At 35.8% G+C, this 14,526-nt stretch overlaps 2 protein-coding genes across 3 annotated transcripts; one reads left to right on the top strand and one right to left on the bottom strand.

The window, feature by feature from the left end:
• Positions 1 to 554: 554 nt before the first annotated feature.
• On the top strand, positions 555 to 8,782 carry LOC133858071 (BTB/POZ domain-containing protein At5g48800). 2 transcript variants are annotated; one of them, XM_062293503.1, is made up of 5 exons: positions 555 to 1,110; positions 3,025 to 3,091; positions 4,317 to 5,489; positions 5,889 to 6,422; positions 8,160 to 8,782. In XM_062293503.1, exons 1-4 carry the CDS (start codon positions 1,037 to 1,039, stop codon positions 6,420 to 6,422), a joined length of 1,848 nt encoding a protein of 615 aa, XP_062149487.1. In that variant the 5' UTR covers positions 555 to 1,036; the 3' UTR covers positions 8,160 to 8,782. The 2 variants fall into 2 exon arrangements, with proteins under 2 accessions (XP_062149487.1, XP_062149486.1); XM_062293502.1 differs by lacking the exon at positions 8,160 to 8,782 and having other exon boundaries at positions 556 to 1,110; positions 5,889 to 6,705.
• Positions 8,783 to 10,217: 1,435 nt separating this feature from the next.
• On the bottom strand, positions 10,218 to 13,820 carry LOC133857536 (cytochrome b5, seed isoform-like). Its single transcript, XM_062292802.1, has 3 exons — positions 13,484 to 13,820; positions 10,731 to 10,797; positions 10,218 to 10,638 (listed from the first exon to the last, which is right to left on the bottom strand). Exons 1-3 carry the CDS (start codon positions 13,568 to 13,570, stop codon positions 10,388 to 10,390), a joined length of 405 nt encoding a protein of 134 aa, XP_062148786.1. The 5' UTR covers positions 13,571 to 13,820; the 3' UTR covers positions 10,218 to 10,387.
• Positions 13,821 to 14,526: the final 706 nt, after the last annotated feature.

Raw genomic sequence — 14,526 nt, 5'->3', positions numbered from 1 at the left:
CTTGCTCAAGTTGTCCTAGCACTTACCTCAAGCAAGTGAGACATGTCTCACATGGGTTGTTATATTGCAGGGATTACCCTATTACACGAGATCTCCATCCCCATAATTAAATCATTACATGTATCAGGAGTAGGTTTTGAATTCTTAAAATTTACTCGTCCATCTTGTACTCCATCAGAGGTTCTTCATGCAATAAGACAATTCTCTGAGCTGGCATCTTGTCCAAACAATTGAGTTCCAGACAAGCTTTCACATAAACAGTCATATTTCATAGATTCCCCATAATTAAACCAATACCTATGTTAAGAGTAGGTCTTGAATATTCTGAATTTACTCGGCCATCTTGGACCTTTGAGCTTTTTTTAAAAAAAGAAAAAAAGAAAAAAAAAGAAATGAGCAAACGTTTTGATATTCATGTAAATAGTAGAAAACAACGGGCCAAAAAGCAAAATTGTAAAAGACAAAGAGAATATTTCACTTTTCAGTTTTCACCGTTAAAGGTGGGCAAAAGGTGAAATATGTCAAAAGTTGATAACTACTTTTTCGTTCCCGCTTTTTTTTATTTGCCCTGTTCGTAATGAGTCATTTTGACTTTCCTGTAAACATTCAGTCATTCGCAAACGCCACCTTCTTTTGCGCCCTATTACGTGCTTAAATAAAGCCAAAATCTTTACCCAAATAATAGTAAAGAAATTAACTAAATTCAAACTGTGAAGAAAAATATTGGGTTTTTGGAGTGGAAGAGATTATGAACATTTTAATTGTGATATCAAAGCCTGGAAAAGAGGGGAGTATGACCCACAAGAGAGGCCCAGTTACTTTGGACAATTGCAATCTATGGCTTTGAACACCAACTGTTTGACGAAAATGGCCAAAGAAGAAGTTCACCAACAGCAACATCACCAACTGGGTCTCTGTCTTTGTCTCTCTCTTTCTCTCTCCCCCAGTTCACTCCCTCAACCTCACCAGTCACCACCACCACCACTGTCCTCTTTTTCTCTCTTTCCATTTTTCTCTCTGGATTTTCTTGCTCTTCATGGACCGAAGTGACAAGCAGCAGCAGCAGCTATCGTTGGCCAAGTGTGCACGGCAGCGATGCAATGAAGAATGGTTTGTTTTATGCACTTTTTTTTTCTAAGTTCGAGTGTTGTAATTCACTGCAATTATCATATTTTTACTTATTTTTATTATAGGCATATACTTTCATTTCTTAATTGTTTGATATCTCTGTTTGTCTTTTATCTTCTAATTAGTTCTTATTCCTGTTCATGTGTACTGGGTGGTAAGTTTTTTATTCTATCGTTGCTTAAGTGATGCAATGAGTGATATGTTTTGATAGTCTTTCAATGTTTTGATGTTTAATACACTTCAGCATCAGATTTTTAGTTACTGCCTTCCTTTGAATAAAGTTAAATAATTTGTATGCATGTATTTCTGTTTTAAAAATTGCTTGAGTGATGTGCTGAGGAAAGGTTTGTTTGATGGTATTTCTATATTCGATCTGATGGTATGATTCACTTCCACTTTTCGATCTTTTGTTCCTGATTTATTCTTTTTCTGTCTTTTGTCAATGTTAATGTGCTTTTGTTCTTGGTTCTTCATGTTTAACTTGAGAATATTTCACTTGTGTAAATTATAATTTGTCATTAGTCCATGAGGTTAGGCATAAGCCTCAAAGCGTGAGGGATAAGCCATTACTGTAGTGCACGAACAGTTTAACAGACCAGAAGAGAAGAGCCATGCAAGAAGAAATAGAATGCTGAAAATTGAGCATTCAGCAGTAAGAGTTGAATAACTTTGCTTTCAATCCAAAAAAAAAAGTTGTGTAAGAAAGAGAGCATGGTATGCTAGTAAAATCCCAAACTTGTATCCAAAAGGAAAATGCAAAACACAATCCTGAAGAAATCTTGCTGGAATGTTGTGTCACCAAAGATAAAGATGTTTTATAGGAGATCAACTCATTTTCATGTAAAAACTAGCAGATAATCTTTTTTTCTTATTGTTGTACTTTTGACCATGGTCAACTCTATCAATTAACTAATTGGTCCAGCTAGGCAAATGCCTATCCCATGATAGCAGAGAAGGTGTGCTATTTGAGCCTTAAGCATGCACCTTAACTAAAAGCAAAATGCCTTTGAAGAGCCAACTTTAAGTATCTGGACCTTGGAGTGTTCTGTTGGTGCCTTACCTCAAGGCACGCCTTCTAAACCTTATTTTCCCAAGAAAACAACAAATCCACTCTAAATGATGCCATCTCTGCTTTATTTGCATATTCCTGTTACCTATCATTGCTACTAATATTTGAGAATAAGCACATTAAGAGACTAAAATTAGAGATCCAAAGTGAAGGAATGAGTTCATTTTGCTGATCTATGAGATATGTACATATGGTACATATACACACATTAAACAATACATGCGTCTTTGTTATAAGATTTATTTTTCAGATTTAAGAATCTTTCCCACACATAAGGAATATATAAGGTTTTGTTGTGGTTGGCATTGATAAATCTTTATAGTTTCTTGTTCTAAATTTGCTACTAAATTTAGGGCTACCGACAGCTTTTGACTGTTGGATAACATTTTAACAAATATGTTATTTCGTCCAAATGCTTTTGAAAATGTAGTATTCCTTCCCAAGTGTTAGTGTATGTGGCTTACTTCTTTACCTTTTACCCTTCCGAATTGTGTGGTTATATTTCAATGGTAATAATTATTATAATATTTTAAGTGCTGCTGCTCTAGAAAGAGTGATTTCTTTGTGTGTTAAATCAATAGATTATTGCTAACTCTTTATATTTTCTGACATAAATCTATAGGCTTAGAACTAGTGCTGATCCCTAAATCAGAATTACACTTCAATTAGTGTTCTTCACATGTATCTTTAAGAAAGATAATTTTTGTTAATAGCTAGTGTCAGAGCAGGATCCAAAAGCTATCAACTTAACCTGGAAATTCACTTGTTCAGTTCTTTTGTGGATGCAATTATTCATTTGTCAGTAATTGGCTGATAACCTGTTGTAGGATTTTTCGAGATGTTCCAAGTGATATTACCATAGAAGTGAGTGGAGGGACATTTCATTTACATAAGGTAACTATCTGCCTTGTTTTATTATGAATTTGCTCGTTATTTTCGGATTTGGAGTATGCTTCTTCTGATGGATGAAGCTTCTTTTATTTAGTTGTTGGGGATGCATATGTTTGAATGCAATTTCATTGTGGTATTCACTTCAGCAGTATTATCTTTTGTAAACATAAAGAATGAGTTAATAGATGGTATTAAATACATACTATGTTTCAGGTGTGAAAATCTAGTTTGTTCTCTCTTTCTTGGTTATGCTTATGAATATCTGATGCAGGTATTATTTGCTAGTGAATATTACCTGACATCTCCCCTTGGTCTTTGCCTCAGTTGTACGGTGTGGGATGGGCCTACAATCGGTCTTAAAGTCAAATTTTACCTACGAAAAAAAACAAGGGGACTTTAAATGAAATTCAAGTTTGCTGGAATTGTGACTTAAATGGGAAAAGAAGAAGAATCAAATTGGGAGGAAAAAAATATGTATGTCAAGGGGGGGAAATAAAAATATAAGAAAAGGAAAGTCATTGTCTCTCATTCTGATTGTCTCTGATTAATTGGGAGTATTCAACTATTTTGATTGTCCCGATATTTTGTTACTCATTGCATTTCCTTTTTTCAACCACTAAAATATACACATAAAAGTTAGGTAAGCATGAACGTTTTCTAAAATTGGAGATGTATGTTGCCAGAATTTTGAATATGAAATTCTTTTTAATTTGCCATCATAAATTTAAAACAACATTTTCAAAGTTAGTTTATTGCCAGAATTATATATTTCCACCACACCAAACTTACAGATTGCCACAATTATACTTTCCCGAGGCACACACTCTTGGATTTGTGATGCTCTTCACCTGCCTTACTAGTGTCATAAATTCTGTAGTTGGGGAACTTAACAGAACTGAAGAAATCCTCGAGTGATGCATCGTTTCTTATCATTGTGTACCTACTTAAATATCTTGAAAATGATTAACTAGAAGGGCCAAGATTAGTTACTGTACCTTAGACAATAATCTAGTTGCAGAAAGTACAACATTAGAAATAAAGAGCGTGAGTGCCTATAACCTTCTCTTTCCAGCAATTCTCCCACAAACCTCCACCACTAAAAGAAATCTAAAAAGAAGAAAGGACTGAATAATCATCGGTTTAATTAGAAGAAGTTGCTTTATGCATAGCGGTGATACTATTTTTTCATACATTTCATGGTTTTGATTCTTCTGATTCTCAAATGCAGTTCCCTCTTGTCTCTCGAAGTGGGCGAATCCGAAAATTAGTTGCAGAACATAGGGATTCTGATATCTCAAGGGTGGAGCTTCTTAATTTACCAGGAGGTGCAGAGTCCTTTGAGTTGGCAGCAAAATTCTGTTATGGAATCAACTTCGAAATAACATCTATGAATGTTGCTCAGCTGTGCTGTGTTTCTGATTACCTAGAAATGACTGAAGAGTTTTCAAAAGATAATCTTAATTCCCGTGCTGAAGAATATCTTGAGAGTATTGTTTGCAAAAACCTTGAAATATGTGTTGAGGTTTTGCAACAATGTGAAAACTTACTCCCTCTTGCAGATGAGCTGAAAATAGTTAGCCGTTGCATAGATGCAATAGCCTCAAAGGCTTGTGCAGAGCAAATTGCTTCAAGCTTCTCACGCTTAGAGTACAGCAGCTCAGGAAGGCTTAACATGAACAGGCAAACCAAGCGTGATGAGGACTGGTGGATAGAAGATATATCTGTTCTGCGGATTGACTTGTATCAAAGAGTCATGACGGCAATGAAGTGTCGTGGGGTCCGTCCCGAGAGTATTGGTGCATCCCTAGTTGGTTATGCCCAGAAAGAGTTGACAAAGAAATCCAGCTTATGGAATCCATCTAGCCAGACCAAAGCTGATTTTCTTTCAGGTTCAAATGGGCATGAAAAACTGGTGGTTGAGACAATTGTCAGCCTCTTACCCGTTGAGAAACTTGCTGTTCCAATCACATTCCTTTTTGGTCTTTTGCGAAGTGCAGTTATGCTTGATTGTACAGTTGCTTGTAGGCTTGATCTGGAGAGGAGGATTGGGTCCCAGTTGGATATTGCTACTCTTGATGATCTTCTGATACCTTCTTTTAGGAATGCAGGCGATACTTTATTTGATGTTGATACAGTTCATAGAATTTTGGTAAATTTCTCACAGCAAGATGATAGTGAAGATGATATGGAAGATGCCTCTGTTTTTGAATCTGATAGTCCTCATTCACCTTCCCAATCTGCATTGTTCAAAGTTGCAAAATTAGTGGATAATTACCTTGCCGAAATTGCTCCTGACGCAAATCTCAAGCTTGCTAAGTTCATGGTCATCGCAGAGGCTTTGCCGACACATGCACGCACCGTTCATGATGGCTTGTATCGAGCCATTGATATTTACCTGAAGGTATGTATTACCCATCTTTGTTTGCAATTTTATCTGGAGAAAAACATTTTGCGACATGAAACAGACTGATTGTGGAGGGGGTTTCCATTGCATATTACAGATACTTGATCTTGATTCTCGACAGGGAGCACTTGCGTAACCACTCCCCTCCTAAGAATTAATAGAAGATATAGTCATGATCAATTTCAAGAAAGAAGAAGGAGAAAAAAAAACTTGGCTAATACTACTTTTATCCAATAATCAAAAACCAAGTCTTCTTTTGAAATATATTTTGCTGGTGCTTCTATCGCCTATTAGTAATTACCACTGAGATTGACCTGGAGTAAACAGAGTTCAATTATATTACCAATTGGTTTTTGGAATTTCCTTATATCTGATATAAGGCAAATGAATGTTCAGGCACATCAAAGTTTATCAGATTTTGACAGGAAGAAGCTATGCAAAATGATTGATTTCCAAAAGCTCTCTCAGGAAGCTGGTGCACATGCTGCACAAAATGAGCGCCTCCCTCTCCAATCTATTGTACAAGTGCTCTACTTCGAGCAAATAAGGCTCCGGAATTCCTTGAGCTGTTCTTATGGAGATGAAGACCACAAGCCAATACACCAGTCATGGCGGATCAGCAGTGGTGCGCTAAGTGCAGCAATGTCTCCACGAGACAACTATGCATCATTGAGACGAGAAAATCGTGAGCTAAAACTTGAGCTAGCGAGGTTGCGGATGAGACTAAATGATCTGGAGAAAGAACATGTTTGTATGAAGAGGGATATGGAGAAGTCCAATTCTCGTAAGTTTATGAGTTCTTTCTCAAAGAAAATTGGTAAACTGAGCTTCTTTGGACATAGTTCTTCAAGGGGATCAAGTTCTCCATCAAAGTACTCGCATAGAACAGACTCTAAGGTTATTGAGAGAACATGTGCAAGCACAGAATAGGTAATTAACATCACTCGGTTTTTTTTTTTTTTTTGGCCTTGTATCTGTTGAGTATCTGCACGTCATGTTTGTGGTGGCCTTTTCACTTTCTAATGTTTATTTTTCCCTTTTTGGCCACCTTGTAAATGATTTCTTGTGCTTTGAGTTAGCAAGATAGGGGGCTCTTCTCGATTGCAAGTGATGGTTTTTGGTGATTACTGCTTTGATGTTTATACATATTTAAAATACTTTTGATGTGACAATTACGTTCATGACAAATGGTAAATTCTTTGGTACCATCCCATACATGCCTTTGTGCTCTACATATCCCTGTAATATATCATTTGTTTTTTCCTCATGAGTAATTCTTCCAGAATAATCCCAACTAAAATTAATTTCAAGATGACTATTTTCTGCCTTTTCTTTTTCTCTTAAAATTTGCGTCATCTTCTCTCACCGAATTTCATTTTTCAGTATAGTTTCCAAGTAATTCCTGAAATTATTACTAGATTCTAGAAATAAAACAGGCTTGTCTGCCTTAATTTGCCTTTTTTTTTTTCCAGGTTAAATCCTTTACTAAATATTTTATATCGTTCTCAATGCCAAAGATTGGGAATCCTGAAAATGTTAATAGACCCAAAAGTGTCATTATGCCTATGAATGACCCAGTGAAAATTTAAAAAAAGCTCTAAATGAATCTTGCTTGCAGCAACAATTGCAACGACTGTTACAACATTATTTTAGTAGTTGTTCCAAGAAAAACCCTTTGCACTGCTAGCTTGTCTGTTGTTCAAACTTTGATTGGCATGTTATCTGCAATTTCTTAATGATATTAATCATAGAGCTATAACTAACTACCAATTCTCGCTCTTGTATTGTCAATATGGGACCTGATGTGTTTGAGGGAAAGCAAATACGTCTTGAATATAAAATATTATCTATCGAGAATTATTGAAAATGAATTTAATTGTCTATGATGTTGAGGAGTAAGCCATGAATGAGTTAATCATATGTGAAAAAAATAGTAACAGAAAGTAGTGCTCTGTTAGGTTGCCAAGAGAATGGGTGAAGGAAAAGCAATGGTGTGTGATACACAATTTTTTTTGTGCTTTTTTCTTTGTTACTATTTTTTTTTTTTGACATAAATGAAATGTTAAAAAAGATAAATTTGGATGGCCTGAAGTTACATAATGTAGGGGTGTTACGCAAAACAGGTCTGCATGACAAATAGAGTGATTTATGCCAGTTGACGTATTCAGTAACAGCTGGATACATAGAATAAACAAATTAAAGTAGAGAAATCTTAATTGAGCTGTCACTGAATCTTATGGGGCCATAATCAAGCTACATAGAGACATGGTTTGAATAATCCAAGAGGCTTCACCAATTCAAGAAGTCTGCAAATTCTGTCGGACATACTGGGGCTCTCCTTTGTCGCCTCTCATCATTGATTGGCAAGTCAAAAGTTACCCTTAAATTACGAAAATTATGGTAACTATCTGGTTTCCTTAGACAAGATTTCAACACAGTAACCTGTTTGCTAGTGCTACATTCAGACTCTAGAGCAGGATCATCTGTTTTAGGCAATTTTGTACTGATGCTATAACTGTCTTTATGCTTTTGATAAGCACTGGAAAATCGAAATTTAGTTGTTGAATCTTCCTGTGGTTTCTGCTTGATTATTTGTTGAGTTCTCTTTTTCTCTACTTGGGAGTCCTTTCTAAGTTTCTTGTCACATTCTTGTTCCCTGGAGGTTAGATCATCCAAACGCATGTTCTTAAATTGACGCCGAAGGGTTGGGTTGTGGCTTTGGTGCATCGGTGTTACCCCGGCGTATGTCGTGATTTGTGAAGTCTGTATATGATGTTGTTGGTTGACATGATTTCTTGGAGACTGCATTTGCCTTGAAGATGAAGGCTGGCTGCAGTGCCCTTTGGCTTTTAGCAGTTGGTAGATTTTGCGATTAGGAACAATGAAGAATACTTTACCAGGGACCAAAACTGCCTCACGTTTAACCACAAACCATGGACACTCAAATACATCCGGCCGTGTAATGGAGTGCCGGGGGTTCCTCCTCATCACTTCTGCAGCAGTTATAGGTTCTGTGTGAACCTCCACATATCTACCTGGGTGCACCAATTTCAGCACACCTGTTTCCCTTTTTGTAGCTCCCATTGTTTCTGTTTCCTTAGCAGATATGACTACAGAAAATTCAAAGGAGATCAGGGACTTTCAGGTAGCCCCTTTGTTCCTTTTTATAGTCTCTCCTTTCACTCAATGACAAAAGTAGGCGGCAAATCCTATGAAGGGATCTTTGGAAAACATGAAAGTTGGTTCCAATTGGGTGACTTAAGGTGCACTTAATAGAGATAAATCTGAAGTTATCTGAAAATATTAAGATCCTTTAGCTTTTCCATTGTTTTATATATCTATACCATGGTCTTTTGTTTTCTTGTAACCGATCGAATACCGTAGATATGTTCATGCAGGTTGGCCGCAGGCTGTTCTTCTTGTCTTTTCATGTTTGTTTTTTTCTTTTTTTCTTTGGATGAACACAAAAATGGTCAGTTAGGTGGCAAAAGAGGAAATAAGCTCATCTTTTTATGCCATTCTGAAGCACATGCTGATTAAGAGATATTTTCCCATCTTTTAACTTCAAAATTATGATACTCTTGTAGAACATCCCAAAGGGTATAAACTATTTACTTACATTCTTTCCTCACCATTAGGGATTATATCAGTATATCACCAAGAGATAATTCATAGGGAAAAATTGCCTTGTAACTGTGTTTTGTCCCTTTCCTCTTTCCTTGAATTGCTCATAATGCTCACTTGTCAATTGAGTAAAGAACCCTTGGGTGAATGGTCAAGTCAAACCGCAGTCAGGTGATTGGTTAGCACAGATTTGGCTATGAATAAAACAACCGATAAAACTAGACAGAACACTATTATATGAATGACATAGTGGCCTAGAACATAACGACTGGCCTTTCCCTTTGGAGTTTGAACATTGTGTGATTCATGCATGCTATTGTGTCTTTTATCTTGTATGGATTATGATGAAAAAATATCCTAATTTTTTTAATAAAACATCTCTATCATTCACTAAAGAAAGAACCCTTGGATAGTTTTACATCATCGATTTTTTTTTTTCTTGATTATGCCTGCAAAAGTTGTCTGCGGCAAACTTAGATGGGCCAGGTAAGAAATTACATTTTTATTTCTAATGTTGATATAGCAATCTAACCGACCCTTGTATCACTTCTTGTTTTAAAAAAAAAAAAATCAAGAACTAGTTAAGACTCTCACGTTCGTATTGTGGGATAATTATTGGATATAAATACAATTTCTAACATTATTCAACTTATATTACACTAGAAGAGCCAAGTATATACTATACACAGAGTCAAGGCCCGCTCAATGTAAGGCCAATTGGGCCTCCACTTAAGGCCTCCAAAATTGATATGGTTTTTAAAATTACTATTTGATTTATAATAAAATTTTGATTTAATCGTAATTTAAAAGCCACGTCAATTTTGAGAAGACAAGAAAGAGATGTCTAGCATCACTCTGAATTATATATGTATCTGAAAGCTATTCATGAAAAATAAGATAGCATGAAGCATAAGAAACAATGAAAAGCCAGTATTCCTCTTTCAACTGATTGGCCGCAGCCTGTGTTCACAGCTCTTCTCATGGACCAAGTCTGTAATATTACCAAAAACAGTAATATTAAGGTACTTTTACCAATGGCATATCCAGGACAGGAGCACATGCCATATTTCAGAGGAAAAATAGACTGGCAAGGAGGAAAACTAGAAAACAAGCACATACTCATTCCCAGAAAGCAGTCAAATATCATCCCATCCCTTGATTTCAACAGTTCGAGACACAAAAGAAACGAATAACAAGGGGTCTTCCACCACATACATGATACATGAACTTATTGAAGGGTCTTTCTAAATTTCCTCTCGTGGCTTCAATAATTATGCAGATTTGGTATAGAAGCGAATGCCAACAGCCAAACCCAAGATTATAATGGGAACTAGAAACTGGAGGACCTTGATAATAAACTGCGGCGTCTTATCCGGATTGTAGTGAGGCTGTTTGGGAGGAGTGTACTTGACCTTGGTGGGGATGGTTGATGAATCAATATCTCCTACGTAGAATTCGTCCATCATGGCTCTTGCACTGCTACTGTGGCCAACATCCTCAAAATCATTAGTTGCATCCTTTCCTGCAAAACCATAAATCATATTGGCAGTATTAGCAGATGTTTGCAAATGCATAATTAAATATATGCCAAAAATACTGCAACTTTTATAACACCTGTTGCAGACAACAAGACATCATCACCACCAGGATGGTCCTCCAAGAACTTTGTCACATTATATACCTGTTCCAGGCTTCCAGCACATTAGGATACAGCATTCAAGGATATTGCAATTGGAAGACCACAAGGCAGCATGCCAAATCAAAAGAGAAAGCCAAGCACAATGAAGATCACCCATATTAAAGTTCATCCATCACAAAATTGTTGATTAATCCTCAAAGCTCAAGTTTAGTGAAGGGCTCCCACATAGCTCAAAGGCATTTTTTTTCGACACTAGGCATATGGGCTTTCTAGCATAAACCGATAAATTGGTATCAATATGAGGCATAGTAAAGGAGGTGGATGCCCCAACTAGAGGTTTTACATGTTCCAATGGAGAATGAACACTACATAGACTAAATTATTTGAATAGAACAGTATTTTTTAGTGTAGGAAATTCCATCTAATTTTCACAACTATAACACCTTTTTATTAAATTATTTTCCCCAGTTGTAGAGGGGATTTCTACCCTGCTTTCTGAAATTAACAGTACAGCCCTACTTGATAATGTACTTCCCCCAATTACTTCTAGCTAAAGTAAGTCAATGATGACTTCAAGAAGTACCAAATAATCGAACCGTCCCATCCACGAACCTTGATTACACTAAAATGAAAGGAAAAGGGAGTCAATGATAGTCATGATGCCTGATGCATGACAGCAAGCTAAGAATAATTAAAAAAAAAAAAAGTAGGATCATGGTTTCTGATCACACTACTGAAGCAGGCTATTGTTCATGTGGCATTGCAGAAGTCTGGTATATTTCAGATTATTCAAGTGTATTTGAGTCTTTGAGTTTTTTTTTTTTTTTTGATAAGTAAGTAATCAAAAAAACTTATTATTAATTATACTTAGGATTTGTCCAAAGAAAAACATCGTGACTTATAGTTACTAGGGTCTTAGGGTTCAATACTCTTATAAATAGGGGTTATGAAATAATTGTAAGACAGATATTCTTTATTATCAGCAAAATCGCATTTGGCTTGTTAGTTCTTTCACGATCAATAGAGTTTTGCTTATAAGCTGAAAAGGAATTTCCTTTGTTTCCCTTAAGAAACTTAGGTTTTGATGGACAATTGAAGGAAATCTTATTTCCTGGCACTCCCGACTAGGTCATAATAGTAACTTAATTGAGAAATGATACAAACAAATACTTGGTGATCAAGAGGGACCGGGAGAGAAGACCACATCCTTAATAACATGCAGTAACACCAAAATAACATGCCAAAATTTCCTTCACATCAAAAGGCATTATAAAGATTCAACGGAATAACAGGTCTTGTAATGGCATAAATGAGAAAATGAGCAAACTTCTATATGTGATGAAGATTTGCTACACAAAAGGTATTACATATACTTTCAAGTTCTTACTCCCAACTCCCAAGTACTTACCCCTTGATATGGCAATGAAAATCGAATTTTGGACAAGTAAATCTGTATATTTTACATCAATGGAGATTTTCACTGTCACATTAAATAGTGAGCACTTGGAAGCACATATAGCATTTCTCATTATAAAACGATTACCATGAAACAGATCTGAATCCTCTAAATTTCCTATGGTAACCCCATGGTGGGGTTCTTAAAATGCTAACCATTATTTTGAATTAAATGGTTAAGATTTTGCCACCTCAACATACAATTTAATTAGATACCATGAATTAAGAAAAAAAATAAAGGATTCTCTAAAGGTAATAATTTCTGAAATGTCAAAATCTGAATCATTTAACTTAAAATAATAGTTAAGATTTAAGAACTCTACCGTGGAGTTGCTCTAGGATATTTAGAAGATCCTAATCCGAGAGACACAATGCCTCCATAGAGAATGATGGCTAAATTAATCCAATAAAAGATCAATAAATATTGGAGAAAAGAAGAAAAGATTGTAAACAGGCAATTGCTTCAGATTCAGTACATGATTAGTCAAAGAAGAAGCACCAATCAATCCATCTAGCCATTAAATAAATGACACATGCAGGAGAGATTGGAACATTTTGATCCAAGTAATCACTCAAAGAGTTCCATAAATTTACACAGTTCTAATTTTTCTACTATCGGATTATTAAAAAGCATGGCATACGAACCTTAGGCTCCGAACATGTCCATTTAAGAACTGAGCCTTCCTTTCATAAGTGGAGCACTGAATATACCCTTGATTGAAAAATATGTTGATTGGTATAGTTTAAACCCATCTGTGGTGATCATTGATGAAGTTGAAAAATATGGTTGAGAATCATCTTCACCATCCTCTTTCCTTATGATTTCAAACCAACTCTTAATATTCAAATTGAGGACCATGCATATCACACATAAACCAATCCCCGCTACAACGAAATGAAAATAATATGGTAAACTGTCTCGCTTTTCTATTCCTTTGATCTTGCATGCAAGTCACTTGTACAAGAAATAATATTTTCTTAAAAAGATCTAAGTGCTCATATTCTTGTCTTTCCACTGTTACATAGTGTCAGATCCTACACACACAAAGATGCCAAGATTTATGAAAAAAAAACAAGAAGCAGAATTGCGAATCCGACATACAAAAAAAAATAAAAAAGGAACTTAGCCCATCACAAAAAACGATAACTTCCAAACCCAGATCCAATTATCTTGTCCATTGGAAAACAACGACATTATATTCTCAATTCTCGAAAAGATGACAGAAAATATACAAGACCCAGGTTCGGTCACATGGGGAGGGATATGACATACCTTGCCGTCAATGACAAGCCAGCAGTCCTTGGGGCTGTCGTGCTCAGAAACCTCAGGTAGAGTGTAGACCTTGCGCTCTCCACCCATTGCTTCCCAGGAGAGCAAGATTACCCAAATTCCCACCTCTCTTCAAAGACTTGGGAAACTGATGAGAGCTTGCGCAATGTGCAAAGGCTTTGCGTGGATTTGAAAGAAAAACAGAGAGGGTTTGGTTGGTGAAGTCAATAGCAGATTTGAAGGAGGTAGTGGGTTGGTAACTGGTATGGGTCTGATGGCTTGTCACCAACCACCTCGTATAGCTTCTTAATTCTGCTGGTGCGGCTTATGGAATTTCTTCAATTTTTTAGCTGCCATTATTAAAAAATTAAAAAATTAAAATTCCTATAAACCGGACGGACGAGAGAAATTTTCTCTCACACCCAATTTGACTCTCTTTTTTTAGTCCGAAAAGATAACAAAAAAATGCTCAAATAGATTGAAGGGATCATCAAAGATTCAAAGATTGCAACTTTCTAGAGATAAAGTCTAAACATAATCATGGTAGCATTTTCACGTAAAGTAGAGTAATGATATATATGATTTTTTTTTTTTTTTTATTCTTAAAATTGATATAACTTTTAAAATTAATATTATTTATTTATATTTTTTTAAATTTCACACTTTTGTTAAAAATTAAATTAAACAAAAGCTACTTTCTTTAACTTTTGATCTGAAATAATTAGGGAGGTTCCAATAAATAGGTAAATTAGGTAAGGATTATTGTGTTTTTTTTTGTCATTTTGACTTTAAGACCAAAATTTAAAATTTGAGTTTGGGTCCGCCCTAAATTCCAATGCTCTTTTTTGTTAAGTAGATATTATTAATAGTTGTTAATACAATTATGACCCCCAAATAAAAAAATAAGAAAAAAACATGAACCAATAGCACAACAAACCATGGTGCCATGGTGGTGGAACGTAGCCACCCTTGGCTTGGGCAGCTTATGCAATTGGTCACGGCCACCTTTAATAGCAGAGTGTCTCACACCTACCCACTAAATTGTG

This window comes from Alnus glutinosa, chromosome 14 (assembly GCF_958979055.1).
Source record: "Alnus glutinosa chromosome 14, dhAlnGlut1.1, whole genome shotgun sequence".
Classification (NCBI taxonomy): domain Eukaryota; kingdom Viridiplantae; phylum Streptophyta; class Magnoliopsida; order Fagales; family Betulaceae; genus Alnus; species Alnus glutinosa.
Note: the sequence above shows the minus strand (reverse complement) of the source record. Positions and strands in the feature narration are given on the sequence as shown.